Genomic DNA, 27,112 nt, shown 5'->3' with positions numbered 1-27,112 from the left:
ATGACGAAGAGGACAACAGTGTAGGGTTCTGAATGATGATGACGATAGCGATGAAGGGGGTTCTGTTTGACGATGACGGATTTCGTCATCGTCCGCTACCTCTACTTCCACTATAAAAAGCGAGGACGTTCAGAAGAAGAGAATTTTCGACTCTCAGCATCGGACGAGAGACGAAGGCAGCATCCATCGATCGAATCAAGCTTCCATGGCAGAGGTTTAGGGGTTTGCGGTAGATGCTGAGATCCTCCAATGGAGAGCGAAATCACCGCTGTGCAAGAAGCCGAGTTGAATCACGGCAATGGAGGAGACGGCGAGCCTGAAGATAGGTCTTCCGAAGCCTACCTTGACTTGACCAGCTTCCAGCTCCACGATCTTGGAGATATTGATATTCCTGAGACCTTGGTGGAATTGGATCTGACGGCGAACCGGCTGACGACGCTGGATGCGCGGATCTCCCGTCTTTCGCGGCTCAAGAAACTGTCTTTCCGGCAAAATCTGTTCGATGACGCCGGGATCGCTCCTATTTCAGAGTGGACGTTGGTTTCTGGATTGCAGGTATGGTGAGAGAATTGATTTTGGGATCTTTCGGTCGGCATTCTTGCCCTACCGGTTGAATTTGAAATTTCCATTTCGTCTTCGTTGAAAAAAAGAAATTAGCGAATTTCTTCGTGTTTCAATTATTTTATTAGGGTTTAGCAAAAGTTAATACTCTTGATCGATGATTCGATGATAGTTTGATTTCTTGTTTTGCCTAGAAGCTGTTAAATACCCTTGGGTCCTCTTGGCAATTGAAGGGGTTAGAATGTGTGTTAATTTCTGCCTGAAAAACGCCGAATCTGAAGAAATAAGATCAAGTGAATCATCTTTTGGTTGATCCCGAAAATGAAAATTTTATTCTGCTGATAAAATCTGTCTTTGATTCCAAAAATCAGTCAGTAATGTCTGTTGAAGAACAACATCCTGTTTAATCATGAAGAGTAGCGCCCATGCTATCAGCTATAGCTTTTCGCACAGTTGGTAAACGCTTGAATCTAACAATCTCTTTATTTGTTTCAGGAACTGATCTTGAGGGACAATAAGCTCAGTAGGATACCCGATGTCAAAATCTTCAAGTCTTTGGTCGTGTTTGACGTATCTTTCAATGAAATAAACTCCACGAAGGGGTTGGCCGATGTCTCGAACTTGGTTGAGGAGTTGTACCTCTCCAAGAATGGGATTACCAAGATGGAGGAGCTCTCTCACTTTCATAATCTTAAGATTCTGGAACTCGGTTCAAACAGGCTCCGTGTGAGTTCTCTTTCTTTAGTTTTTTTATAATTTGGTATCTTGTAATTTCAAAAACTAGCTGATCTTTGATGATGATCGTCAAAAAGAATGATTGTTATTCTCATCACCATAGTTTTCATATTTTGGCTCAAAGATATCAATTTTTTGGTGTTACAATGTCTCGAATAAGTGAAAGTTGATTCTAGTAGTATATTTTCTATCAATGTTATCATTAAACCATTTGGATCAGTTGCTAGCTGTTCAACCGTGGATTAATCTTGTCCACCTTGACATCGTTTCATGTTGATTTGTCTTTTAATATCAAATCGAGATAAATATTTAATGATGTATGTTATTGATTTCTTCATGAAAATGTCATGAAACAGATGATTGCGACAGAAACAGTATCATCACCGATTACTTCACAATCGATGAATCTGAAACTCTGGGAAAACTCAAATTATGAAGCTGAAATAGGTTTCGGCATCAACAATGATGAGTGACAATGACAACTGACGGTTACGATGGTGATGATGAAACATCATCACTATCCAATTTCCAAAAGCTGTTGATTGACATTGTCACCATCATCCATGAGTAGATGACGACTGATGATGCCAATGGCAATGACACGGATGATGATGATGATGGATTATCATCATTATCTTGTCTCCAAGAGCCCGATGATGCCAACGCCCATGCCAATGCCAATAACACAGATGATGATGATGATGGATTATCATCATTATCTGGTTTCCAAGAGCCATCATTAATGGGTTGATGATGAAACATCATCGTTGTCTGGTCTCTAGTGATGACATTATCATGTCTTCTTCAGCATCATCTTCAGCATGGATGACAATGACTAGTTCTCCATCATTTGCCAGCTCTAACTTGAAATCATGGCAGGTGATGGAGAACATGGAAACCCTGACAAACTTGCAAGAGTTATGGCTGGGCAGGAACCGTATCAAGGCAGTAAACCTCTGTGGACTGAAGACTTTGAAGAAAATCAGCCTCCAGAGCAACCGCCTCACATCGATGGCCGGATTTCAGGTCTATTATAATCATTCAAGTCCCATATTTCCTTTTTTGGCGAGTCTATGAACCCATCTTCCTTTTGACAGGATTGTGTGGCCCTCGAAGAACTGTATCTGAGCCACAATGGCATAGAAAAGATGGAGGGTCTCTCATCCCTTGTCAACCTACGCGTTTTGGATATATCTAATAATAAACTTACTGCTGTCGAGGACATCAGCAATCTTAGCAGGTATGAAAAAAATAAATATAATAATAATGGAATTTGATGTTGGGTTTTTTTTGTTTTGAGTTGAATGTTCTTCTGTTCTTGGGCAGGTTAGAAGATTTGTGGCTAAATGATAATCAAATACCTTCTCTGGATGGATTGGATGCCCGAGTTGCCGCATCTAGAGAGACGATGACCACCATATATCTGGAGAACAACCCATGCGTAAGCGTCTGCCCCGACAATCTATTTATATCATATGTATATGTAGAAAAATATTTCCTAAACGATATTTTCTGTGTAATACGAAATTCATTTCTGCATGCGTGTAAGTATATATGATATATATTAAAGATGAGGGGCATTAAATTTTAAGCTGCTGTTATAAACCATGTGTATGTGTTAAGTTTATAGTTCCATCGCCTATTTAATTTTTTTGAAAATATAAAGCATATGTTTAGGTAATGATACATGCGTATGTGATATGTTTATATGGTCATAATCTAGTTATATTTTTGAAATTATAAAGCATGTGAATGCAATATGTTGAGGTAATGATATGCATCTAAGATAGGGGAATCTATTTTCCCCTATGGTTCGTTGACTGCAATGTGTATGCCATGTGTAAGAATATATGATCTACACTGATTCGTGGGAATTCGAAGATCACGTTTGGATGATAATTGGGCAAAAATTACATTTCGTATGCATATATTTGGTTTTTCTGGTTCATGATGATATGATGGTGTTACGTCTTACCTTATCATATTTTACCATGTCTCGCAGGCTCGGTTGCCCGAGTATGTGATCACTCTCCGCAAGATCTTCCCAAAGATCCAGCAGATCGACGCCGATGTGTTTCACTGAGACTCCATGATTAGAAATCTAAAACATCAAATTCGTTTCCATAATTTTGACTCTGATACGGAAAATTCAGTGGAAAAAAGAGAAGAAATCGCGTCGTCTACAGGAAAATCAGAGCAAGAAGAACCAGTCCTGGAATTCTCGCCGCCGACGGCACACCGGCTGAGTTCGGATGAGGTGGCAGGGACAGCCCCGCCGGTGGCACTGCCACAGAGGGGAGCTCTGGTGGGGGAGATGAAGGCGAGGGCGCGGCAGGCGAGGGAGACGGAGCCGGGGCGTCTCGGGGCAGCACTGGTGACACGTCGACGATGAGGCGTTGGCCGGCAGCGCAGTGGCCCGGTACGCCGCTGATGAAGTAGACGAGCCCGGCGGCGTCGAGGCGGATGACGGTTTTGCCGTCATTGAAGGTGGTGGTAGCGTTAGTGGTGTCACAGTGGTAGTAGCCTCTCTTGTCCACCACGACCACCGAGTCGTTGGTGTACTCAAAGTCTGCAAGTTAGAGAAGATTAGAGAAAAAAATCTGATGAAATAATTAGATTAGGCATAGATTAAGACATCCATGAAGATAATTTGAGTATAAACGACAGGTGGAACCGTGGAAGTATACTGATAAAAGAGTTAAATTGAACCGAACAGAAGTATCTTAAAAGATGAATAAAATTGGGTAAACTCAGCGATGATTAGCTCATTAGGAATTGATGTGGATTAATCCAAGCTTTAAGTGAGAAAAGGAGGGAAATAGTTCGGAACGACTCATTTGAGAGTATTTAGGACAAGTACTTGGACGAACAGAACAAATAGATAGCGCAGTAACTCGAGACGTAAGAGAATCTCATGAATCAGGGAAAATAGCTAGAGACTGGAAAAGTAGATGAAAGAGCGATTAGAAAAGAGAGTGATGGCGAGATAGAGAAGCGATCGAGAGAGGAGAAGAAGAAATAAAAAAGGATTCACAAGCATACTATCCGCGGTGTAAAATTCAAAATAAAATTCAACGAAAAAGAGGGTATACAGAGAGAATCGCCGGAGTTGAAGTTGATTTTGCCGGCCCAAAGAGCGTAGACGTCGGCATGACCGGGATTAGGCTCGCGCCAGCCTTCGTCGTCTCCGACCTTGAATTGCTCTGCCGCGATTCCTGCAGCGAAGATCGAGAGAAAGAGAAACGCAACTCCGAGGCGAGACCCTCTCTCCATTTCCTCTTCTCTTCTCTTCTCTGTTCTGCTCTCTCTCTCGCTCTCTCTTTGTTTCTGTTTGCTCTCTGCTTCTGTCGTTGTGTTTCCAGCTATTTATATTCCCTTCTGTCGACGGGAAGAGGAAGAGGAGGAGACGGTTGCGACGGTTGGCGTCTCTCTCTCTCTCTAAACATCTATCTATCTCTATCTATCTATCTATCTATCTATCTATCTATCTATCTATCTATCTATCCAAGTAAACATCTGTCTCTGTCTGTATGTATCCATCTCTCTCTCTCTATCTATCTATCTATCTATCCGTCTCTGTCCGTAAGTATCCATCTCTCTCTCTCTGTCTATCAATCTATAAATCCATCTCGCTATCTCTCTCTCTGTATGTATGCATCTCTGTATATCTATCTATCCATTTCTATATCTATGTCTGTATGTATTCATCTCTGTATATTTATCTATCCATCTCTCTATCTCTGTCTGTATGTATCCATCTCTCTCTATATATTCATATATCTATCAATCTCTCTATCTCTCTCTACGTATCCATCTCTCTCTCTATCTATCTATCTATTTATCCATCTCTCTATCTCTCTTTGTCTATCTATCTCTCTAACTCTATATCTCTCTGTATCTATCCATCTCTCTCTCTCTATCTATCTCTCTATCTCGCAATCTCTCTCTCTATGTATCATTCTATGATCTCTCTCTGTATCGTTCTATTTATCTATCTATCTCTCTATCTGTAGCTATCTATCATTGTATCTATCTCTCTGTCATCCAGTCGTTGGGTCGGTCCGACTTCCGGTCGTGGAAGCGGTTGAATGCCAGAGAACGTGCGTTTTGCGCGGGAAATTCAAAAAATGAGCGTTTACGTGGGAGATCAACTGTTGGGGTATTTTTACAGAATACCCCTGAAATAATTAATCGATCGCACCAGGGTTGAAGAGACACCTTTCCGATGGCACTAAAACTTCAACCGGTACCAAGAGATAGAAAGAGAAAGAGTTCAACCATTTACAGCAGAAAGAGAGAGAGAAGGGTAGAGAGAGAGAGAGAAACACTTATCTTCTTCTTGACTGAAGAAGATAAAGGGGGTGAATTGAACCATGTGTAGAGGAGAGAGACTGAGACAAAGGTAGAGAGAGAATTAGACCAATTACAGAAGAGAGAGAGAGAAGGGTAGAGAGAGAAAGATTCATCTTCGTCTTGACTGAAGGAGATAAAAGGGAGCGAATTCAACCGTGTATCGAGGAGAGAGACTGAAACAAATTTAGAGAGAGAATTCGACTATTTCCAGAAGAGAGAGAAAAGGGTAGAGAGAAAGAGAGAAAGATTTATCTTCTTCTTGACTGAAGAAGATAAAGGGAGTGAATTCAACCATGTATACAGGAGAGAGACAAACAAATATAGAGAGAGAATTCGACCATTTACAGAAGAGAGAGAGAGAGAAGGGTAGAGAGAGAGAGATTTATCTTCTTCTTGACTGAAGAAGATAAAGGGAGTGAATTCAACCATGTAAAGAGGAGAGAGACTGAAACAAATATAGAGAGAGAATTCGACTATTTACAGAAGAGAGAGAGAAGGGTAGAGAGAGAAATTCTCCTCAAGGTTTTTTAATGGGTCGCCCATAAACCAGCAGTAGAAGAGAGATAGAGACTTACTGTCATGTCCATGGCTGGAGGAAACAAAGAGAGAAAATTCAGTCATTTACAGAACAGAGAGAGAAACTCTCAAGGTATCCCCAAGAACCCAGTTATACTCAGACATAAGGGAGAGACCAACAAACATTTAGAAGTTTAAAGCTAGAGATAGAGATAGAGAGAGAGAGAGAGCACTCAACTATGTACATAAGAAGTAAGGTAGATGGAGAGAGAGAGTGAGAGAGAGATCAGATCTTCTTAGGGAGCCCATAAGTCTTCTTCAAGAACTTGGAGGCAATCTCGTCGTCCCTGTGGCAGAGCACACGAAGCAGAGTGTTGGGCTCGCCAGAGCTCCACCGCCCTGTCGTCGGAGGCATCGGCATCTTCCCCTTAACCACGCCATACTTCTCCTCCATCGCCCTTCGAAACCTCTGAATTACGGCTTCTGAATCCTCCCCGAACAGGGAAAGCACGTCACGGGCCTGCTTCGCCGCCTTATCCACCACCTCCTCCGGCAGCCCGTCGCCCTCGGCGAGGAACAGCTCTTTGATCGCCTTCAAGTCTCGCTCCAAGGCCGTCGAATCTCCAACGGTGAATCTCCGGCGAGGCCCGCCAGCGAGGATAACGACGAGGAAGCCATCGAGGCAGGACTTCATCAGGGCGGTGACAGCTCTGTTTCTGACTCGGTTGTGTAGTGAGCTCGAGATCTTCTCCAGGGCCAGGTCCAGCTCTCTGATAAGGGGCCCGGCCCTCGTCATATCTGCCCCATCCCTGATATAGAGACCGTCCCAGAACACGTGTCGCAGATCCACAAAGACGATCCTTGCGGCGAGCGTCTCACAGAGCCGCTGGGTCTCGTCCCGGCCAGCCGCAACGGCGAGTTCGAGTCTGGCAGCCACGCCACCTCTTTTCTCCAACCTGTCAACCTCGGACCTGATGTGGTGGAGCGTGTTAATGGCGGCGCAGAGCTTGGTCAATGCCGAGGTGTCCCTTTCTTGATTGGGTAGGACTTTCTGAGGGGTCTGCAGCTTGTCCTTCTTTCCCCAGAGCCTTGGCTCAGTGCCGCATCTCGTCAACGGCGGCAGCTCTGGGAAGAAGTCGCCGGGCGAGCCTGCAAGCAATGGGAAGACTTAAACATATATATAGTTCTGGATCGTCCCAGACGTGGACGAAGGACGGGACGTGACGAACTTCGTCCCGTCCTACGTCCGATGTTAGCTCAGGGACGAAGGACGGGACAGTTTTTCTTCCACTGACAAAAAACCGTCCCGTCCAATAATCTCGGGATGGTTTTTTGCCCCGTCCAGTCCTCCCCGGACGAATTTTTCTGCCGAAATTTGTCCCGGACGAAAAAAACCAATTCTATATTTTTGATATATTAATATAGATTTTTCTAAGTATTTTAAGGGAAATATGGAGGAGAGTGACTGCAAATGGACATATGTACTATTAATTCTGAGCGGCGTCAGTTTGCACACACGAAAAAACACAAGGACCTTGATGCAATTTATCATCGCGAGGCCACGTGGCGAGATCTCAACCGTCGGATGTGAATTCGACGGTTTTTCATCCACATCTGTCCGTTCATCTTCTGAGACCTCTGGACAGACGGTTTTTTTGTCCCACGGAACGAAAACCATACCGTCCGGTGGTCCCCGGGACGAATTTTCGTCCTGAAATTCGTCCATATCCTCGGATGAGACGATTTTTTCGTCCCGGGACAAAAAAATCGTCCCGTCCGCATTCCTGAACTACAAACATATGTTGACTTTGACTTTTGAGGTCTGTGGGTCAACCTTCCCAGGCCTTGCTCTTGGAGATGCAGATCTGAAGGCTCTTGTCGAGTCCAGCGTACAACTCCGGAGCAAGCTCTTGATGCATCGGTATTGGCAGCTGGAAAAAATCGTCGACGGTTTGCTCTACCGTTCTCAAGAAGTCGACCGCCGGCGCCATATCCGTCCCCTCCTTGACCTAGAAGATAATCCAAGGGCATACAATTAGATTATATAACGATGAAGTGTTTGTGTTGACCAACATATGATGAGAGGTCTGACCTGTCTTTGTAAGATCTGGTTGACCAGTTGACTTTGGGAGTCAACCCTCTCGCGAATCCAAGCCCGGGTGAGCCTAGCCATGGTGGGTTCAGACTCAAAAGGCAGCATCTCTCGGATGATGGCCTTGCCACCGTCATCGCTCTTGGCCGAATCCTCCACGGCGATCTGCACGAGTTCCCTCTCTAACTCCTCTGCCGACTTCAACACCCGAACGGCGTCAGGGCTCAGCTCCGTGATGCCAGCAATGAACTGATTCAGCTCCCAACCAAAGCACACGTGGAGCGTAGACATGGCAACGGCAGCCGCGAGCGGATGCCAAGTGTTCAGCAGAGGGCTGAATAGCTCTTTTTCCTTGTTCGCCAGGGCGCTCACATCCTTGGCAAGGATCGATAAAATAGGCAAAGGCCGGTCCTTCATCGACCGCCGGCTCATGTCTGCTTGCTCCATCATCTGGTATAATCACATTTATTGTTGAAGATAATAAGTATAATATTATTCTCATAAAATAAAAGGACAAGATTTTTTACCTGGGCAAATGCCGTGCGGACAGATGATCTGATATAATTATCTACCCTGGCACGAGCCACGTCAGCATCATCTCTCCGCTGGTGACGATGATCGTGGGCTAATATCTTTGATGATGTAACCCCCAGAGACACGATGCTCCGCATTAAACCAAGTTCTCCAGAGGAGAAGCTGTCATGATAAGCAAGAAGCCGCTGCTCGGCCCAGTTCATGACCAGAGTCAAGGTAGAATCTAACAGCTCGGAGTATACCGGATCCGAACGGGCCAGATCATCTTCTGCAATTTCATCGAGTTGGGTCTCTGCAGCTGTGACTAAACCAGGATCCATCTTCTGCATTGCTGCGAAATGCTTGAACAGTGTCCACATAAAGCAGAGGTTGTGTAAGCTCTGGTTCAAGCCGAGAACAGACCAGGTCTTCTTGATATTGTCTATGAGCTCGTCAGCTTCGTCAACCACAGAACCGCTTTTGGAGTCAAAACAAGATTCCAAGAGAATCTGATACAAGTGGAGATTCAGAGGGAGCCCATCTGCCCAATGACATGTGTCGAATTCGGCTCCTGATCTGGATGGTGATTTGGTGGCAATCACCATGGCCGAGCTTTGAAGGGATTCGGGAATGGATCCTGATGATATTCCGGCGTCTAGAGCTGTGTGGATGATGCGCTGGAGTTGGCGGAAGGGAAAGTCTGATTGATCTGATAGGAGATGAGGATGGAGGAGGAGACCAGCTTCGAGGATCTTTAGGTATCGTTTCTGCCATAGTTCTAATTCCTTTTGATCAGGAAAATCAGTGGGTCTCAGCTGTTGCAGCAGCTCCAGTGGCAGGAGGATGGATTCTATGCGCCTTCCAAGCTGTTAATCAAAGAAGAATATTGTGTAGTTTTGATATCAGTCTTTCTTCTTTGTACAAGAAAGTATGTGCACGAGCTACTTCATATGCACGTGCTGAGATGGATGCATGTCGATGTCATTCTTCGGATTATATTTAAAAATAAATCAGTACATGAATTCGATGACTTTGAATAACAAAAGAGAGAACAATAACATGGTGGCATGGAAAGAGTTATGCAATTAAATCACCCAACGACACATGATCATATTTTCCACAAATATAGATTAGATGATTTTGATCTAAAAATAGAGTGAATTATAGAAATGGTGATAAAGATCATATATTTGAAAAACTTTAAGTTAGATAATTTAGAAATTTAAGAAGAATAGGGAACTACAACTGAGGTGACAACAGTAAACGATCATATTTTCAAAAAATACAGATTATGTGACTTTGAATAATAAAAGAGGGAACTATGCGATTACAACAAAGAAGCTATTACGCGATTCAACTACCGACAATACACGGTCATATTTTCGAAAAACAGCAATTAAATGATTTTGAGAAACAAAAGACAGAACTACAGCACTGGTGACAACAAAGAAGTTACAGAACACGTGGTCGTATTTCCCCAAAATATGAATTACAAGAAAACAGAGAGAGAGAGAGAGAGAGAGAGAGAGAGAGAAAGAGAGAGAGAGAGAGAACAATTGCCAAGATCTGTGGGGACGAAGAAGCAGTTGTCCAATTAAATTACCCAATAATACGTCATCGTTTTTTTTAATGAATACAATACGTAATCATTTTTTAAAAAAATAAAAATCAGATGATTTTGAATAACAAAAGAGGGAACTATGGTGACAAAGAAGCAGTTCAGCAGTTACAGTACACAACAACGCGTGGTCCTATCTTCAAAAATTACAAATTAGAAGAAACGAGAGTGAGAGAGAATGTTCCGCAAGAACTATGGTGACGGAGAAGCAGATATGCAAACAAATTTACCAAATATACATGATCGTATTCTCGAAAAACATAACTTTCGGCGATTTTGAATAGCAAAAGAGGGAAATAACGAAGCAATTACGCAATTCAATTACCCAACAAAACATGATCGGATCAAATGAAACCCAACGAAATGAGAATGGTCACACGAATATAAAATCTTCGAGTGCGACGTTTAGAACACGAACGGAAAAACAAACATTCTTAATTTAATGTCACTTTCAACACTGAAGGAGCTAACGAGGGGTCAAGCAAGAACAACGAAGAATAAGCCTAAATTTGGCTAAGTAATCAGGGTCATAAACAGGAAAAGAAGAGAAGTGAAAAAAAAATGAATCTAAGTTCACCTTTCCAGCAGAAATCCTGAGCAAACCCCGTCTAATCCGCGAATCAGCCTGTTCCGAGATCCCCAACTGAACCCTCATCAATTCTGCAATATTTGATAGCTTCTTCGTCGAATTCGACAGACTACCGGGCTTCAATCCAAGCGCACGCTTCACTTGGTGAGCTGCCGAAGACGTTAGCGATCTGTGCAAAGACGACGAAGCAGATGAAGAAGTTGAGCTCGATGACATGGCCGACGAGAGAGAACGCTCGATCGAAGCTCCGGCAGCGGCTTTCTCGGCCTGCGCGATGTACGTGAGCGGCCTCCCGCCCGTAACCCGGCTGACGCCGACGAAGATTTCATATGCCGTGTACAGTAAATCCTCTCTGGAAAGCTTGCATCGCAATTCCCCGAACGGAGACGGGAGATCTTGACTACCGATCGAAGAAGAACCAATTCCGTTCATCTCTTGCTTGTTCAGATCTTCTCGCTTTCACTGATTTCCAACAGCCGAAATCAACAGTGGATACCAATTTCTGCACCGAAGAAGGCAAAGAAGGAATCAACAATCAATAGCCATTCCCGCTTGCACAGTTCTTCGCCATTTCGCTGAATTCCAACAATCGAAATCAACAGTGGACACCCATTTCTGCACCGGCGAAGGCAAAGAGGGAATCGACAATCAATACGCATTCCTGTTCGCACAGTTCTTCACCCGGTGGCTGAATTCCATCAACCGAAATCAACAGCGGAAACCATTTTCTGCAACGGCGAAGGCAATAAGAGGGAATTAGCTCGAAGATCACCGCGCCAAATGCGCTGGCAGATGGAGCAGCAGAGAAAGCGAAGGGACGCCTTGATTTAAGTATTTATTGCGCTTGTATAACCTCCCCTGGTTTATTGCGGGCTGCCACGGCGAAGGTCGGTGGAGAAACCACAGAAATCCGCGATGAAATCAAAGATCAAACGATGAAATAGACAGCTGGCCACAACGTGATCTTCAACTCCGTCACAAATTCGCGACGACTTTAGATCGATCAGAGGTTTACTTCCGATATGGCGGCCGATCACATCGCAGAGTGTAGGGCTCCACCGCGATGTAGACTCGTCAACCACATCGCAAATCGGAGACGGAAACGCATCATCTTCGTTGATCTAAAGATCTGAAGAGAAAAAGAAGAGATTCGATGCAGGATCTTCTCTGTTCTTCGCGGCGGCGAGATCTTCCATCTCCATTGGAGATGCTGATCGATTTGCAGAATTGCAGCATGGAAGAGGGCGGGAGAAATGGTGAAATTTGATTTCCTCCAATGCTCTGGGGTGTTTAAATAGTCCCAAAATAGTTTCTTGGTCACTATCATCATCTTCATCGTCGTCATCATGATCATCATCGTCATCATCTTTTTCATCGTCATCAGCATCGTCATTGTCATTGTCATCGTCTTTCATCATCATCATCATCATCATCACCATCATCATCATCATCATCATCATCATCATCATCATCGTTATTGTCATCATCGTCATCATCATCATCATCATCATCATCATCATCATCATCATCATCATCATCATCATCATCATCGTTATTGTCATCGTCATCATCATCATCATCATATTCATCAGCATCATCTTCATCATCATCATCATCATCATCATCATCATCATCATCATCATCATCATCATCATCATCATCATCATCATCATCATCATCATCATCATCATCATCATCATCATCATCATCATCATCATCATCATCATCATCATCATTAGCGTCATCTTCATCGTCATTGTCATTGTCATTGTCATCTTCATTGTCATCATCATCATCTTCGTGATCATCAGCATTATCATCATCGTCATCGTCATTCCATTAGGGGTGGTCTCATCCCGTCTAGGTTCGGTTTTAGCAAAAACCTTAAAGCTAGCCCTGAAGTTAGGTGTCGTCTCGGTCTGGTCATGTTGACTAATCAATGTCAATATAAATGTTTAAAAGTGGACGGTATGGTTTCGAACAAAAATTAAGAGCTCAAGGTTAATATTAAAATATGAGCGTCCAATTTCACTTGTGGAGCCAGTACAATAAATCAAACAAAATATTGTCATGAATATGCACACCAGGAATAATGTCTTATAAATAATCAGTCAATTATTGGAAAAAATATAATATTCACTTTTCAATTGAATCCACTGAACTTTGTCTCTCTTTCCAGTTAATTACATTTCTCAAGCTGGATAGAAATGAATATAAATTTATGGGTTGTAAGGGCATTAGAAACATGGATAGAGAGAGGGAGAGTGAGGGGGAAAGAGAGGACGAGATAGTGAAGGAAAGTGATAGAATTAGAGACTGAAGGAGAGTTCGAGACTAAGACTGAGAGAAAGGGAAAGAGATAGGGAGAGAAGGAAATGAAAGAGAACGTGTTAGAGAGGGGGAGAGAGTAAGAGGGAAAGATAGGTGATAGAGAAATCAGTATCCAATATTCATTATAGTGAAATCAGTTATCCAAATAAACCAGAAATTGAGAGAAGGGGAGTCAAAGAGAGATAGAATGCTGAAGGGGGAGAGTGAGATGGAAATAGAAAGAGGTTGGCATAGGGAGAGTAAAATCTAGATAAGTGGGAAGAGGGAGAGGGCGATAGAGAAAGATATATTAAGAGAGGAAAAGTTAAAGAGAGAAAAGGAGGGTGAAGGGAGACAGAGAGAGAGAGAGGGAGACGGAAATAGAGAGAGATTGAGATAGGGAGAAAAAGGAGAAATAAGTGGGTGGAGGGAAAGGATGAGACAAAAATACAGATTGAGGGAGGGAAATTTCAAGAAGTACAGGTGGGGTAGAGGCCTAGAGGGAGAGAGTGATAGGGAAAGAGAGAAATTTCCACTAAGTATAAAAATCGGAAGGCATGGAATAAAATTCACCCATAGGTTTTTTGGTGCACCACCTTTCTCACCCTTCTCACATTGGGTTCTCTCCACTCTTGATGTGATTGGAATGGTGTGATGACAGTGGTGGGCCAATAACGGAGGTAGTCAAGATGGAGGAAATTTTGCTTGTTGGGGATTGTGTGGATATGTCTAGAGGCTGGACATGTGAACATCCCAATCCATCTTGCTCTAGGAACAGAGAAACCATAAATATGAAAACATTTGATAGTTTAATAACTGATATTAGAATTAGAAATAAATTGAAAGGAACCAAGTTCTTCTCCTCTCCATGTGGTTTATAACTTAGCTATAGAAAGCAACTAGTATTTTCGAGTGAACCCTTGTGAAGCTTACCCCATTTTATCAGTTGTAACTTCAGGTCAACTTGCCATTCGTACCTGAAAATTAAGCTTTAAGGGAATTTTAGCACAATATTTTGATGTATGTTTTAATGAATGTTCAAAGTAATGCATGCCTCAATAAGGATTGTGATCAAAGCACAATAGGTCCTCAATCAACTAGTGACCGATCGTAGGGGAAGATAAAATAACAGACTTAGTTTGAACATACGGTGAACAAGCCAAATCACGTATTTAGGACTTGTATTTTCTATGACATGAAGATAAACATATTTTCTAAAATTCTTCAAATATTCGTCTGAATTTGACTCCATTTGATTTGTTTGATAACTTATTTGTATTCTTAATTACTACCTTCAAGTATTTAAGGCTCAATTTACTGATGATTAAATGAAAATTAATTACATGAAGATATTATTGTCAAATATTTATATCTTGATTAAAATGATGTGGTAAACACACCTGAAAGTTTGATATTATTTTAAAGCTGAAACCCTTGGCATAACGGTTAGCTTTTGCTCGCAACTCTTGAAAGGTATTTGGACTTATTGCAATATTGTAAATATAAAAATGCAAAATGAAAATGATTGTTTTATATTCCTTAGTCTTCATAAGTACATATGACTATCAGATTTCTGAAAAAATACCACTATGCCCTTTCATATTTCAAAGCCCATATATACAGTTTTGAGCACTAATTTCAAATTCTTTTCTCCTTGCCCTTTGAAAATTGCAGTCCAAAAGCTAGAGAGATCTCCAAATCCCTTGAGCAATTTTCAAGCATTTTTTTAGCATTATTTGAAGAGATCATTCCTTTCTAACATCAATCCAAGTCTAAAGAACTTGGAATCGTGGTTTTTGGTGCAGGATGCTTCAAGATTCAAAAATTTGCACATCCTTGACCTTGTGATAAGCACAATCTTTAGCATATTTTTATACTGATTTTGAGATTTTTTTTTTCAAAATATAAATCATTGCTAACATCCATAAAAAACCAAAGAACTTTAAATTGCATCATTTGGTTGAGTTTTGAAAGAGTTAAAGGGGTTCAAAGTTGGACACACATGAATCAGATGGTTAACTAAGAATGTGGATAGATCAATCTCTAGAGATTTATCTGATTTGATTTTGAAACACTAAGTGTGAGATAACATTTGTGTGAAATTGTGTTACAAAACCGTTTCAGGTAGAATTATCACATTTGGTGCTGGAATGAAAAAGATATCTGAGTTTTTAGCACCAAAGGTCAAACACAAATTAATAAATTTATGAATTTTTGTGTATTTCATCCAAAACGTGGAGAAGAGGATTTGAAGATAGAACAAGCACAAACAAGGAGGTATTACTAAAGGGAAGTTATAGTTACATTTATGAATTTTTATCTCTGTATTAATAAATTTTTGAGCTAAAAGTATTGTTGTTGAGATACATAAAATTGGTCCTTGTCCTGAATACTATTTAAATAGTTGTCATTTTAAGTGTTGTTTAGGAGAAGAAATTTTTCATAAATATATAGTTATTGCTAGATCTTTGTGGTCACTCAGGTTAGGGCTTTGGGGGCCATAAGAAGAAGGTTTTGGGGGCCAAGTTGAAGTAGATCTAGTGATGTCATTCTATGGAGGATTTTGGGGGTTGAGGATGACAAAATTTCATCTACTTTTTCTTTTTATTGGTATCCTTGTTCAGCCCTTTTCCAAGTGTTTTGCTTGGGGGGGCATTCACACAAACACAGTTAAGCCACATAATCATCTCGCGACGGATACCCCTGGACAGCACTACGGATTAGCCAGAGCTGTCTAAAAAAGTAATTGTGTTTGCCATTTCTTCTACCTCATTTCTTTGGTAGAAAAATCCTAGGCTGATTAAAAATAAAAACATAATGTATATAGAGAACCTAGTTCACCCACCCCCCTTTGATGGGGGACCATCCAACTTCAAAAACTCCGTCGAATTAGTTCGTCGAGCGAGGGTTCACGCACAAGACCCAACCTTCGGAGTACCCGGCCTAGTCAACGGGCCACAAAGGTTTGACGTCATCTTTCCTTGTTTAGTAGGCCTTGTATGTCGGCCACGTATGTGTTTGTTTTTATTTGTTCGCACGTGTTTGGACCGCTATATGGACCTACACTCATGAAGAGTGCCCCCTGGGATCGTCACCACTTTGTCGAAGCCGTCATCATTGTCACTGAAGACCCGCCGGCTCTTGCCCCCCACGACTAGCACGCCAAGGCTACGGTGAAGACATTGGGGTTTAACACCTTGGGTGATAAGCACTACAGCGCCATCGCGTGTTTCAAATTCCTCGTCGGATCGTGCTTGTTTCATTTGCCAATTTATCATGTTTTCATTTTTGTCATCTGTATCATCATGTTCGCCCATATCGTCATGTTCATATTCGTACGTATCGTTGCATCATCTGATTTCCAAAGTTTACTTTGTTGTAAAAGGGGTCTCCTTATTGGACCCCTTATTTGGACTCATTGTGAGGGCCCATCATGGCACTATATAAGGACATGATAGGTACTAAATGTCGTCAGATATGAAGTTTTTCATTTGGCAATTACCAGCGTCAGGTCTCACCAAGAAGAAGAAGAAAGGAGGAAGGAGGAAGAACAAGGAAGAAAAGGAGGAGAAGAGTAGTAAAAAAAAGGAAGGAGGTTTGCCTGCTTGACACTAGCCCTCTCAGTAGCGCCGCCTATTCTTTTCATTCAACCTTGCAAGTTCCACTGGTGGTCAACTCGACTGCTAGATCGAGTGGCTGCGTTTGTGCTGAAGCCACTCCTCTACTCCTTCGTCAGATCGCCTTTTGCTACACCCGATCTCTGTGAAGAGTTGCGGCAGCGTCCGATGGTCAACACGAGTTGGTAGATCGGCGATTGCGTTCGTGCGCCGACCACTCTTGTGCTCGATTGACTGAGAGACTTCTGCCAAGCACGACCATCTTGAGGCACTCCGCGATGTCCCTCGCAAAACCCTTTCACGACCGGTCAACATAGTGGCCGTCGTAAACGACCGTGCATGTGCTGAAGTCGATCCACAAACGTTCACTATGAAGCATATCTGCCTTGGTCGTCTGTGCATACCAGTGTTGCTCGGTAACCTCCAGACGCTGACAACGATCAATGGTTGCGTTTGTACAACACGGAATTAGATCGGGGTCATTGACACTAGGCTATCAACCAGGATCGCTAGCGTCATATCTTTCCCGCTGCGCTATCTATGGCGTCTTCTTGCCGCCACCATTCTACCTTGGTCGCCATTTTATGCTGTCCAGATCACGATGCCACCCAGGCCACGATTGACTAAGTTAGTCACAGTCTTGCAACACACACAGTCAAGCCGTCTACTATGCGACAGGGGCCACGCAACCATGTAGGCAAGCACCCATTCGCACAGCCAGACCGTGCAATCCATGCAGCTGATCTGTCAGTCACGCGCCGACCGCACTGTCTAAGCTGCCAAATCCTTGCTCTAGGCAGTGACGGTGTGACGCCGTCCTTCCTCGTGACCTGTTCTCTTCCTCGCCTCCGACCTCCTACACCCCCTCCAGCGCTACACCTTGGCCGTTTGTTGGGCTACCACATGCCCGTATCCGGCACTCCTTCACCTCACCCCCCCCGTACCAGTTGGTGCCGACGAAGACACCGACGACGAGGATGCCACCATCGATGAGGTACACTGTTCCCCTTGCTCTTCATTTATATTACGTCTTCTAGTATATTTTAGGTTGTACTCCATTGTGCTGGGGTTAGAGATATGTGAGAGAATTTATCGAGAAAACTACGTCACGAGTGATTTCCTAGTTATGGGTCGAGCTCGTCCGTTACGTTCGACGCCATAGTCGACGTCGTCACTCCGACGAGGTTCAGAAAGGTCACCGTCACTATCACTGGTTGCCCATCTAGAGTTCGGAGCTCAGCAAAACCCCACGAGTCGGGGACTGCACATACATCCACCTAGAACACTGCATCACGTAGTTACATTTCTCGTCAGGGATTTGTCTATCGGATGACATCACTAAGAGCATCCGACATCATCTTGGTATCCGAGCATCGTCTCGGTACCCGTCCGGATGACGTCTTCAACAACAGCCAACATCATACATTTTTGCACTAGGGTTCGCACAACCAATATCCGTCTGTCATCCGGTATCAGACAACCGATATCCGATATTCAGGAAAAAATGGGACGGTGCCGGATATCGGATATCGGACCATATCCGTCTCTGAGGGGTAGACGGATATCGGTACCCGATATCGTAGGTAGAGGGACGCGATGGATACTGGATGCCGGATATCGGTTTTCGATATCCGAATATCGAATTTTGATATCCAGATATCGGAAACCGATATCCACATATTTTTTCCCATTCCATTGCGATCCCATATGGGAAAATTCTAAATTAGTTTGAAGTTTACATTTGCCTCAGCTGTCATATATTGTAAATCTCATTGCGCGTGCCCACAGATGCTACGTCTTGAATAAATTAGATATGTCCTTTTCACGTATTGTTGTCATATGTCGAAATTAATATGTGAAAAATGCAACATATATGTGGGCCATAATTAATGTCAGAACGAAATTAATATAATGGAATTTTAATAAAATAAAAGTGCATAATATATTTAATATTTTTAATAGATACTAGAAATAGTTAGTAATAGGAATAATAAATCTGATGGTTTAATAATAAGGGGAGAGTGTAAGATATTAGTGGAAGGGTTATTTTAGATTTACAATTAAGATAGAAGAGTAAGTATACTAAGCTTAGCATGATATTTAACTATAATGATTATTTATTTTGAGTGATATTAAGATTATATATGGGATAGGATAGAGAAATATAGTAATGATGGATATAAAGATTTAGAAAGTAGTGAAGAGGTGTATTTATTTTTAGTAGAAGATCAAAGGAAGGACAGAGAAGAAATGGGATAACAACTAGATAGATTAGGAAAGAGATTTTCTAATTATATAAAGATTATTTGGGTGATGTAGATTATAGATATAGGATAAGAGCTTCAGATTAAGAGAGAGAGAGAGCAATAGAGAGAGACACATAGAGAGAGACACAACCAGATAGAGAGAGAGACAGAGACAGTGGGCGAGTGAGATTTGAATTTTTGGAAGAGTATAAGAAATCAGATAGAGAGGGAGCTAGAAGATAATGTTGAAGAGTGACGATATTTCAGAGTTGAGTATATATATTATTAATGGATAATTCATAGAGCATATTAATATATTACATTTCATATAAATTATTATATTTAATTTTTAATTTGAATCTTTATAGTAATTTAGGGAAATTCAAAACAATTTTAGGAAAATGTTACGAAATGCAGTAAATAAATTTATAAATTTATATACATGGTTAAGTCTAAAGTTTTAGAAAAACTCAGTAAATATATAGGACAGTGGCTCTGCCAAAAACACGCCCTTCCCCTAAGAATTTCCCCACGGCTTTGTCAGAGGTTTGTGCTTACTTGGTCATCACCTGGGTAGTGAAAGATAAGAAATAAATGATGATGATTACGTAAAAATAGAAAAAATGTAGTTCATTTAATTGATTTGTATCTCGAGCACATGCGATCGCACCATCTTGTCCATCATCGCCATCCGAATCCAGCTCAACGTCAGTGTGCCATCATTTGTTGTCCGCACGGAGCCAACACTTCACAGTGATGAGTGTTTCAATGCTTATCGGCAACAAACATGATCTCTTGTACGTGACAATAGGGTTGCCAACTGAGAACATGCGCTCGACACGAGCGCTTGTCGCACATACGGACAACAGCTCCCTCGTAACAGCTGCAAGTAGGGGGAAACGCTTCGCCCCTGTGCTGGTCCACCAAGATAGTGAAGTGAACACACCCTCATTAGGCACGACCTCCGTTAGGTATTGGTTGAACTCTTCCCATGCCAACCTCATTGACGCACTTGCCGGTCTGACTTTCTGCATAATGCTCTGAAGCCAAGTGTCCAACTCTTTACCTCTTGAGTTCCCCTCTTCATCGTCCCCTCTCGGTCCACGCCTTGGCGAGTCACATGGTAACAAGGACCGTACGTATGCGATGGTTGCTTCTTGGATGCCCGGGCAGAGCATTGACCCTTTGTGGAATGGATCCATCAATCCCATGGCGGTGATTGCCTCATTCGCCCACAAGATCTCATCATATTGTGCAAGCTTGCAATGCATCGCCTTACACGCTTGCGCCATGTTGGAACAATCTCTTTCATGCAACCGTCGTACGCACGTGAAGAAATTGCCATCTTCAATTTGCTGGACAGCTTCCTCCATGTGTTGCTTGAGGCCGCCTATGAGCTATAATACAAACATGATCAGTGGATACGGCAAAACATCCAAGGATGTGACAAAACTCTTTCACCAACTCCCACTCGTCCTTCGACATCTTTTTCGCCATCCCCTTCCGGCCAAAAGACTTCGACACTTCATCAATTACATCACGCTTCTTCCCAGCGGCCGCTAACATAGCGTACATGCTGCTCCATTGGGTCGGATAGTCTATGACGACCATGTTGGAGTCCCCAACTTCAGGGTCATCGTCACATGCCTTTGTATAATGTTCTCTCTGTTGCGTAGAGCTCTGAATAATGCGCACTAGTGTCCGCACCTTTGCAACTACATCACCCAAACATAACGGCTGGCTTGCTCCCTCATTGTCATCAGATGCTGAGAACATATCTCCAAGTTTGTTGTCCTGGTGCTGTCGTAGTGGTCTGATGTCCTGGTCATGTCACCTTCTTCGGGCTCTACAGCTTGGGCCGAAGGAATGCCGAAGCTTTTTATTGTCGCTTGCACGACAATGTTCAGAATGTGTGCAACACATGGGGTGTGTCTTCTGGTGCTAAACATTGGGTAAACAATCTTTATCTTTCTCGCCATTAATGCCAACATCCTCTTATTTTCTGTGGCATTGTCAGTAGTGACGGTGTAGACCTGCATAAGTACCGGCCATATGTAACGTCACAAGTTTAATTAATAAGATAAGTTTGATGTTGAATGCTGACCTTCGGCCGCAGACAGAATTCTTCTAGGGCCTAGAGAACAAAGGGGAGCCATGTTCTCCCCATCGTGCTTGCCGACGATCTCTCGGATGGCAAGTACCCGCTCTCTGTACACCCATTTGTCGTCCACCCAATGGACGATGATGCCTAGTAGTCCAGTTCTGCTCTCAACAGTCCGTGCATCTACGGTGAGTGACACTCGGTCCACGTTCTCCCATAGCTTCTTCACATCTTGTTTCATGCGACCATGCATTTGGATGGTCCACTGCTTAATGACCTTCGCACTTGGAGGATCCAAGTCGAGAAGTGCCACGTAACGCCATATCTCCTTGAAGGCGACATTCTGAACAATGCTCCATGGTGAATCAGTCATGCATATAAACCGTGCAATGACATTCTTCATTTCCTCTGGCGTATGCCCTCTCATCGGCCCTCGTCGGCTTGGCTCTCCCTGTTGTTTTCTTTGCAAGTTGTCAGACATGCGTGGCTGATCAGGGTCTTCCAACACCTCGTCCTTAAGCTCCGCGTGACGAGCTGGATGGCAAGCTTTGAAATGTCGCCAAAATACGTTGGTACTTTTGTCGGCTTGCCGCTTTATCACTTTTCTCTTATTGTGCGGGATCATCTCCTGGCACAATAAGCATGCATAGTATCCATCTTCCATGTGTTTGATGTAGTCAATGATGACTGAACGGTTCCAACAAGTGTGACTCTATACGGCATGAGAAGTTCTCGCGTCTGTATGTTCAGGAACTATAGCTCCTGATCCAGATCTGTCTTGGGTTGGGCCACTACCTCCGGGTGGGTTCATATTTCTGAAGGCATAATTTGGTAAGCAATGATGGATTAATACGGCATTGCATGATGCCGAACTACATTTTAAGCTCTAAATAAAGTAAGGGATACAATGAAGATAACTCAATAACCAAACAAAGCACTGAGAGAGAATGACAGATGGGTGAATTTGAGAGGAAAGAGGGGAGAGTTAGAGGTAAGAGTTAAAAAAGACCAGATCGCGAGAGAGAATGAGAGTAGGGAGGAAGAAATAGAGAGTAAGAGAGGGTTGGAGAGAATGAGGGAGAATTAGAGAGTGGGAGAGAATGAGAGGAGGGAGTCAGAATTTGAGAGTGGGAGAGAATGAGAGTGGGGAGGGAAAACTAGAGATAAAAAAGTTAAAAAGAAGAGGGACTGATAGAAGAGAGAAGAGGAGAATGAGAGGAGAGAGTAAGAGAGGGTGAGAGAGAATGAGGGAGATTTAGAGAGTGGGAGAGAATGAGAGGAGAGAGTCAGAATTAGAGAGTGGGATAGAATGAGAGGATAGAGGGAGAATTAGTGGTAAAAAGGTAAAAAAGCATAGAGTGAAAAGAGAGAGGATATGAGAGAGGAAGAGTTAGTGAGTAAGAGAGAATGAGAGAAGAGTGGAGAGTAGATATGGAGAATTAGAGAGTAAGAGAGGGTGAGAGAGGAGAGGGAGAGTTAGAAGTAAGAGTAAACAAGTACCAGAGCGTGAGAGAGAATGAGGGAGAATTAGAGAGTGGGAGAGAATAAGAGGAGAGAGTCAGAATTTGAGAGTGGGAGAGAATGAGAGGAGAGAGGAAAATATAGAGAGATCAAGGGAGGGTGACAGAGAATGATGTAGAATTAGAGAGTGGGAGAGAATGAGAGGAGAGAGTCAGAATTTGAGAGTGGGAGAGAATGAGAGGAGAGAGGAAAATATAGAGAGAGCAAGGGAGGGTGAGAGAGAATGAGGGAGAATTAGAGAGTGGGAGAGAATAAGAGGAGAGAGTCAGAATTTGAGAGAGGGAGAGAATGAGAGGAGAGAGGGAGTATTAGAGAGTAAGAGATGGTGAGAGAGAATGAGGGAGAATTGCAGAGTGGGAGAGAATAAGAGGAGAGTGTCAGAATTTGAGAGTGGGAGAGAATGAGAGGAGGGAGTTAGAATTTGAGGCGGAAAAGTAAACAAGAATCAGATGGCGAGAATGAATGAGAGGAAACGAGAGAGGAAGAGCTAAAGAGTTAGAGAGAATGTGAGAAGAAATGAGAGTGGAGAGGGAGAATTAGATAGTAAGAGAGGGTGAGATATGTGAGGGAGAGTTAGAAGTAAGGGTAAAAAAGTACCAGAGCCTGAGAGAGAATGAGAGGAGAGAGGGAGAAATACAGAGTAAGAGAGGTTGACAGAGAATGATGGAGAATTAGAGAGTGGGAGAGAATGAGAGGAGAGAGTCAGAATTTGAAGGTGGGAGAGAATGAAAGGAGAGAGGGAGAATTAGAGAGTGAAAAAGTAAACAAGAATCAGAAGGTGAGAATGAATGAGAGGATAGAAGAGAGGAAGACTTAAAGAGTTAGATAGAATGAGAGAAGAGAGGAGAGTAGAGAGGGAGAATTAGAGAGTAAGAAAGGGTGAGAGAGAAGTAAGAGAGTTAGAAATAAGAGTTAAAGAGTACCAGAGCGTGAGAGAGAATGAGAGGTGAGAGGGAGAAATATGGAGTAAGAGGGGGTGAGAGAGAATGAGGGAGAATTAGAGAGTGGGAGAGAATGAGAGGAGAGGGAGAATTGGAGAGTGGTAGAGAATGAGAGGAGAGGGGGAGAATTAGAGGTAAAAAAGTTTACAAGAATCATAGGGTGAGACTGAATGAGAGGATAGGAGAGAGGGAGAGTTAGAGAGTAAGAGAGAATGAGAGTAGAGAGGAGAGTAGAGAGGGAGAATTAGAGAGTAAGAGAGGGTGAGAGAGGAGTAAGAGAGGGTGAGAGAGGAGAGGGTGAGTTAGAAATAAATGTATAAGACTTACAGAGCGTGAGAGAGAATGAGAGAGAGATAGAAATAGAGTGTAAGAGAGACTGAGAGAGGGAGTGGGAGAATTAGAGAGTAAGGGAGAATGAGGGAGAGAGGGAGAATTAGAGAGTAAGAGAGAATGAGAGGAGAGAGGGACAATTAGAGGTAAATATGAAAATGAATCAGAGGGTGAGATTAGAGGTAAAACAGTGAAAAAGAATCAGAGAGTAAGGGAGAATGAGAGGAGAGACGAAGAATTAGCGAGTAAGAGAGAATGAGAGAAGAGAGGGGAGGAGAAAGCGAAAATTACAGACTGAGAGAATGAGATGAGATGACATAGAATTAGAGGTAGAAATGAAGAAGAATCAGGAAATGAAGAAACAAAGAACTATAGCATATGCAAGAAACATCTATAATTTCCATATGCAAGAAACAAAGAACATCATTTATGAACTCTACAAATAACATCTTTTAATTTATCTATAGCATTGGGATGCAATGCTATAGTCAATTTAACTATAGAAGTGAGAATCAGCGAATGAATTAGGAACAGAAAACAAAGAAAATATAGAAGAATTAAGCGGCATAGATTAAGAGCATGAGCAAGAAAAATACTAAGATTAAACCGACAAAAATGACTGAACATACCAGCGAGTCCTCCGTTCGCCAATTCCGCCGATGCCGCCGTCCACCGTCTGCCATCCGCCAATTATGCCATTCGCCATCCGCCGTTCATCTTCAGTTCTCTTCCCATCTTTTGTGTATTTTTTATTCAAATTTTTGAATAAAAATACACAAAATTAACTTAAGAATGAAATTCGATGTGGATATCAAAAACCAATATCCACACCCGATATCCAATATCGTCATCCTTCCCCCTGCGACGGAGACAGATGATGACATCGAGACGGATATCGGTATTGGATATCGGCATTATAACAACCGATATCTGATACCTGGATATTAAAATGAATGGATACCGGAAATTGCCTTTCCGGTATCGGATACAGCATTCGTCCCGATACCGTCATCCGGTACCGGTATCAAGACGGGCGAACAATAGTTTGTGCGTGTGTGAGCCCATGTGTGGGCATGTTAGGGGTTTCTCTCCTATTAGGGGGCCCTAATTACTTTAATTGGGCCATCTTGTTTTTTTTTCTAAGGGGGAAGGCCCATATTTTCCCCTATAAAAGGTTGGGCTGCCCATAGGAGAGGGAGAGAGGAAAAAAAGACTGAAAAAATGTGATATTAAGGATTTTTCCTGATTTTCAGTGTTTATTTTGAGTTTTTGCCAAAATTATGAAAATGTCACCGCAACTTCATAAACCCTAGTTTCATCGCCGAAGCTGCAGCCACCGTCTCTCGCACCTTCCTACGGCCTCCTACCACCTCCTGCGATCGCCGGCGGGCTCCTGTGGTCTCCTGCGGCCGCCCAAGCCTCCCCCGCGTCCGTCCATGCTGCCCCGTGGCGTGGCCGCCCACAAGAGCCTGCGGCCGCCGCCTTCCCGCCAAGGGCCTCCTGTGACCTTCCTCTGCTACTGCTCGGCCTCCCATGACCTCCCGTAGTCGCCACGCGGCCTCCATTGGCTGCCGCTCGGTTACCCCGTTCCACAGCCACGCCCGCACCACAACCATGCGCAATAGACAGCCGCGCCATAGCCATGGGCGTCGCGGCCACCCGCGCCACCTCTACTGCCTTCGCGGCTGTCGCGCCACCTGAACCGCCCATGCAGCCGCCTGAATCGCCTCCACGCCTTCCTGAGCTGCCTCTATAGTTGCCAGCCCCTACGCCGCCGTGCCCTATCGCTTCTACAACCGCGAAACCCTACGCCTCCACGCCCTACTGCGACCGTGCTACTTAATACTTGTCACCTCTGTGACACCGCGCCATCGCACTCTGCCACCACCGCACCACTGCTCTTTGCCACCGCAACACCCTGGTGTTTCTGCGCCTCTGCGCCCTACAGTCACACCCATTTCCACTACTGTGCCCAATGTTGCACCGCCGCCGCGCCTACTCACGCTGTTGCGTTACCCGCGTCGTCGCGTCTACTCGTGCCCCGTCGCGTCTACTTGTTGCTCGTCTTCCACGACTGCCGAATCAGACATTGCTCGCACCTAACACTACTGGTACACTCATCAACTCTCTCTCGACGTTATATTATTTCTTCTAGTGCTCCTGAACATTTTTTCCACAGCCGGGGTTAGATTAGTGATAGATATGATTCACGTTCTGAGGATTAGGATTTAATTCGATACGTTCTTGGTTTGGACCATCGAGTGCGTGCGCATTAGCTGTAGTTACCCAGCTCACACCATCGGCCTTCAACCCGATGTCCGGATCATTGAGAGCCAAGTGGCTTTCCCAGGTCTTGCTTGCCATAGTCTAGTGGGCGTTGGTGTACAACAATGCCATATTTATACTTCTCATCAATTTTTTTGTCACATTATCATTAACATTACATCATCATTATTAGTCTCCGCTACATAACATGAATGGCCCCGCCCTCCTATGGTGTAACACGAGCCGTTCGATCCCGGCATCCATCGTGTTACATCACCCTTCTTAGGTTATTCTTGGCCACTTATACTAAGAATACCTCTCTTATAAGCTCATCCTTTAGTAGCCTCTAAAAGTGGCCATCAAAAGATTCATTCCTGGGGAAATATTGGAAGGAGAAAGAATTATTTACATTGGGAGTCAAATGAAAGTACAAAATCAATTTGATTTAGTGACTAATATTAAGTTCTAGTTAGTTATATACATAGTGGAGTAACCAACTTTCATGTCTTAATCAGAATCAAATTTTACATGCCTATCATTCCTAGATTTTTCTTCTTCATAAACCTCTCATATTTTTCATTATTCAAGAAAATAAGATAAAACATTAGTAAGAATCACACTCTCTAAAGGGAACCTGATCTATGAACCACTAATTATGGAGAACAAGATTTTTAAAAACTGGCAAATAATTATCTCTTATTTTTAATATATATATAATTCACACTACTTTCACAAATTCCCTAGTAAGAATTAAGTGATATCGGATGAACCCAAAATGTGGCATGCAATTACACTCATTTTAAA

General features: G+C 43.1%; 3 protein-coding genes across 3 annotated transcripts; 1 reads left to right on the top strand and 2 right to left on the bottom strand.

Moving 5' to 3' along the window:
• The first annotated feature begins 149 nt into the window (after positions 1-149).
• LOC144700623 (Leucine-rich repeat (LRR) family protein) lies at positions 150-3,444 on the top strand. The gene is made up of 6 exons (XM_078572069.1): positions 150-555; positions 1,057-1,287; positions 2,176-2,322; positions 2,394-2,536; positions 2,623-2,737; positions 3,299-3,444. Exons 1-6 carry the CDS (start codon positions 250-252, stop codon positions 3,377-3,379), a joined length of 1,023 nt encoding a protein of 340 aa, XP_078428195.1. The 5' UTR covers positions 150-249; the 3' UTR covers positions 3,380-3,444.
• A 32-nt stretch (positions 3,445-3,476) lies between these two features.
• On the bottom strand, positions 3,477-4,620 carry LOC144700625 (mavicyanin-like). Its single transcript, XM_078572070.1, has 2 exons — positions 4,389-4,620; positions 3,477-3,865 (listed from the first exon to the last, which is right to left on the bottom strand). The coding sequence occupies exons 1-2, from the start codon at positions 4,567-4,569 to the stop codon at positions 3,477-3,479; spliced, it is 570 nt and encodes a 189-aa protein (XP_078428196.1). The 5' UTR covers positions 4,570-4,620.
• Positions 4,621-6,213: 1,593 nt separating this feature from the next.
• On the bottom strand, positions 6,214-12,203 carry LOC144700622 (protein unc-13 homolog). Its single transcript, XM_078572068.1, has 5 exons — positions 10,966-12,203; positions 8,785-9,636; positions 8,258-8,707; positions 8,000-8,174; positions 6,214-7,314 (listed from the first exon to the last, which is right to left on the bottom strand). The coding sequence occupies exons 1-5, from the start codon at positions 11,407-11,409 to the stop codon at positions 6,452-6,454; spliced, it is 2,784 nt and encodes a 927-aa protein (XP_078428194.1). The 5' UTR covers positions 11,410-12,203; the 3' UTR covers positions 6,214-6,451.
• Between the last annotated feature and the right edge of the window lie 14,909 nt (positions 12,204-27,112).

This window comes from Wolffia australiana, chromosome 3 (assembly GCF_029677425.1).
Source record: "Wolffia australiana isolate 7733 chromosome 3, ASM2967742v1".
Taxonomy (NCBI): Eukaryota; Viridiplantae; Streptophyta; class Magnoliopsida; order Alismatales; family Araceae; genus Wolffia; species Wolffia australiana.
Note: the sequence above shows the minus strand (reverse complement) of the source record. Positions and strands in the feature narration are given on the sequence as shown.

What these genes read in the sequence shown, in the direction of transcription:
- LOC144700622 (XM_078572068.1), bottom strand. Translation starts at nt 11,409, where the DNA reads ATGAACGGAATTGGTTCTTCTTCGATCGGTAGTCAAGATCTCCCGTCT. An exon ending in ACCAGATCTTACAAAGACAG is followed by an intron (nt 8,175 to 8,257) that starts GTCAGACCTCTC and finishes ATTATCTTCTAG; the next exon opens with GTCAAGGAGGGGACGGATAT. An exon ending in CAAGAGCAAGGCCTGGGAAG is followed by an intron (nt 7,315 to 7,999) that starts GTTGACCCACAG and finishes CATTGCTTGCAG; the next exon opens with GCTCGCCCGGCGACTTCTTC.
- LOC144700625 (XM_078572070.1), bottom strand. Translation starts at nt 4,569, where the DNA reads ATGGAGAGAGGGTCTCGCCTCGGAGTTGCGTTTCTCTTTCTCTCGATC. An exon ending in CAACTCCGGCGATTCTCTCT is followed by an intron (nt 3,866 to 4,388) that starts GTATACCCTCTT and finishes TCTAACTTGCAG; the next exon opens with ACTTTGAGTACACCAACGAC.
- LOC144700623 (XM_078572069.1), top strand. Translation starts at nt 250, where the DNA reads ATGGAGAGCGAAATCACCGCTGTGCAAGAAGCCGAGTTGAATCACGGC. An exon ending in CGTTGGTTTCTGGATTGCAG is followed by an intron (nt 556 to 1,056) that starts GTATGGTGAGAG and finishes TATTTGTTTCAG; the next exon opens with GAACTGATCTTGAGGGACAA. An exon ending in TCGGTTCAAACAGGCTCCGT is followed by an intron (nt 1,288 to 2,175) that starts GTGAGTTCTCTT and finishes AAATCATGGCAG; the next exon opens with GTGATGGAGAACATGGAAAC.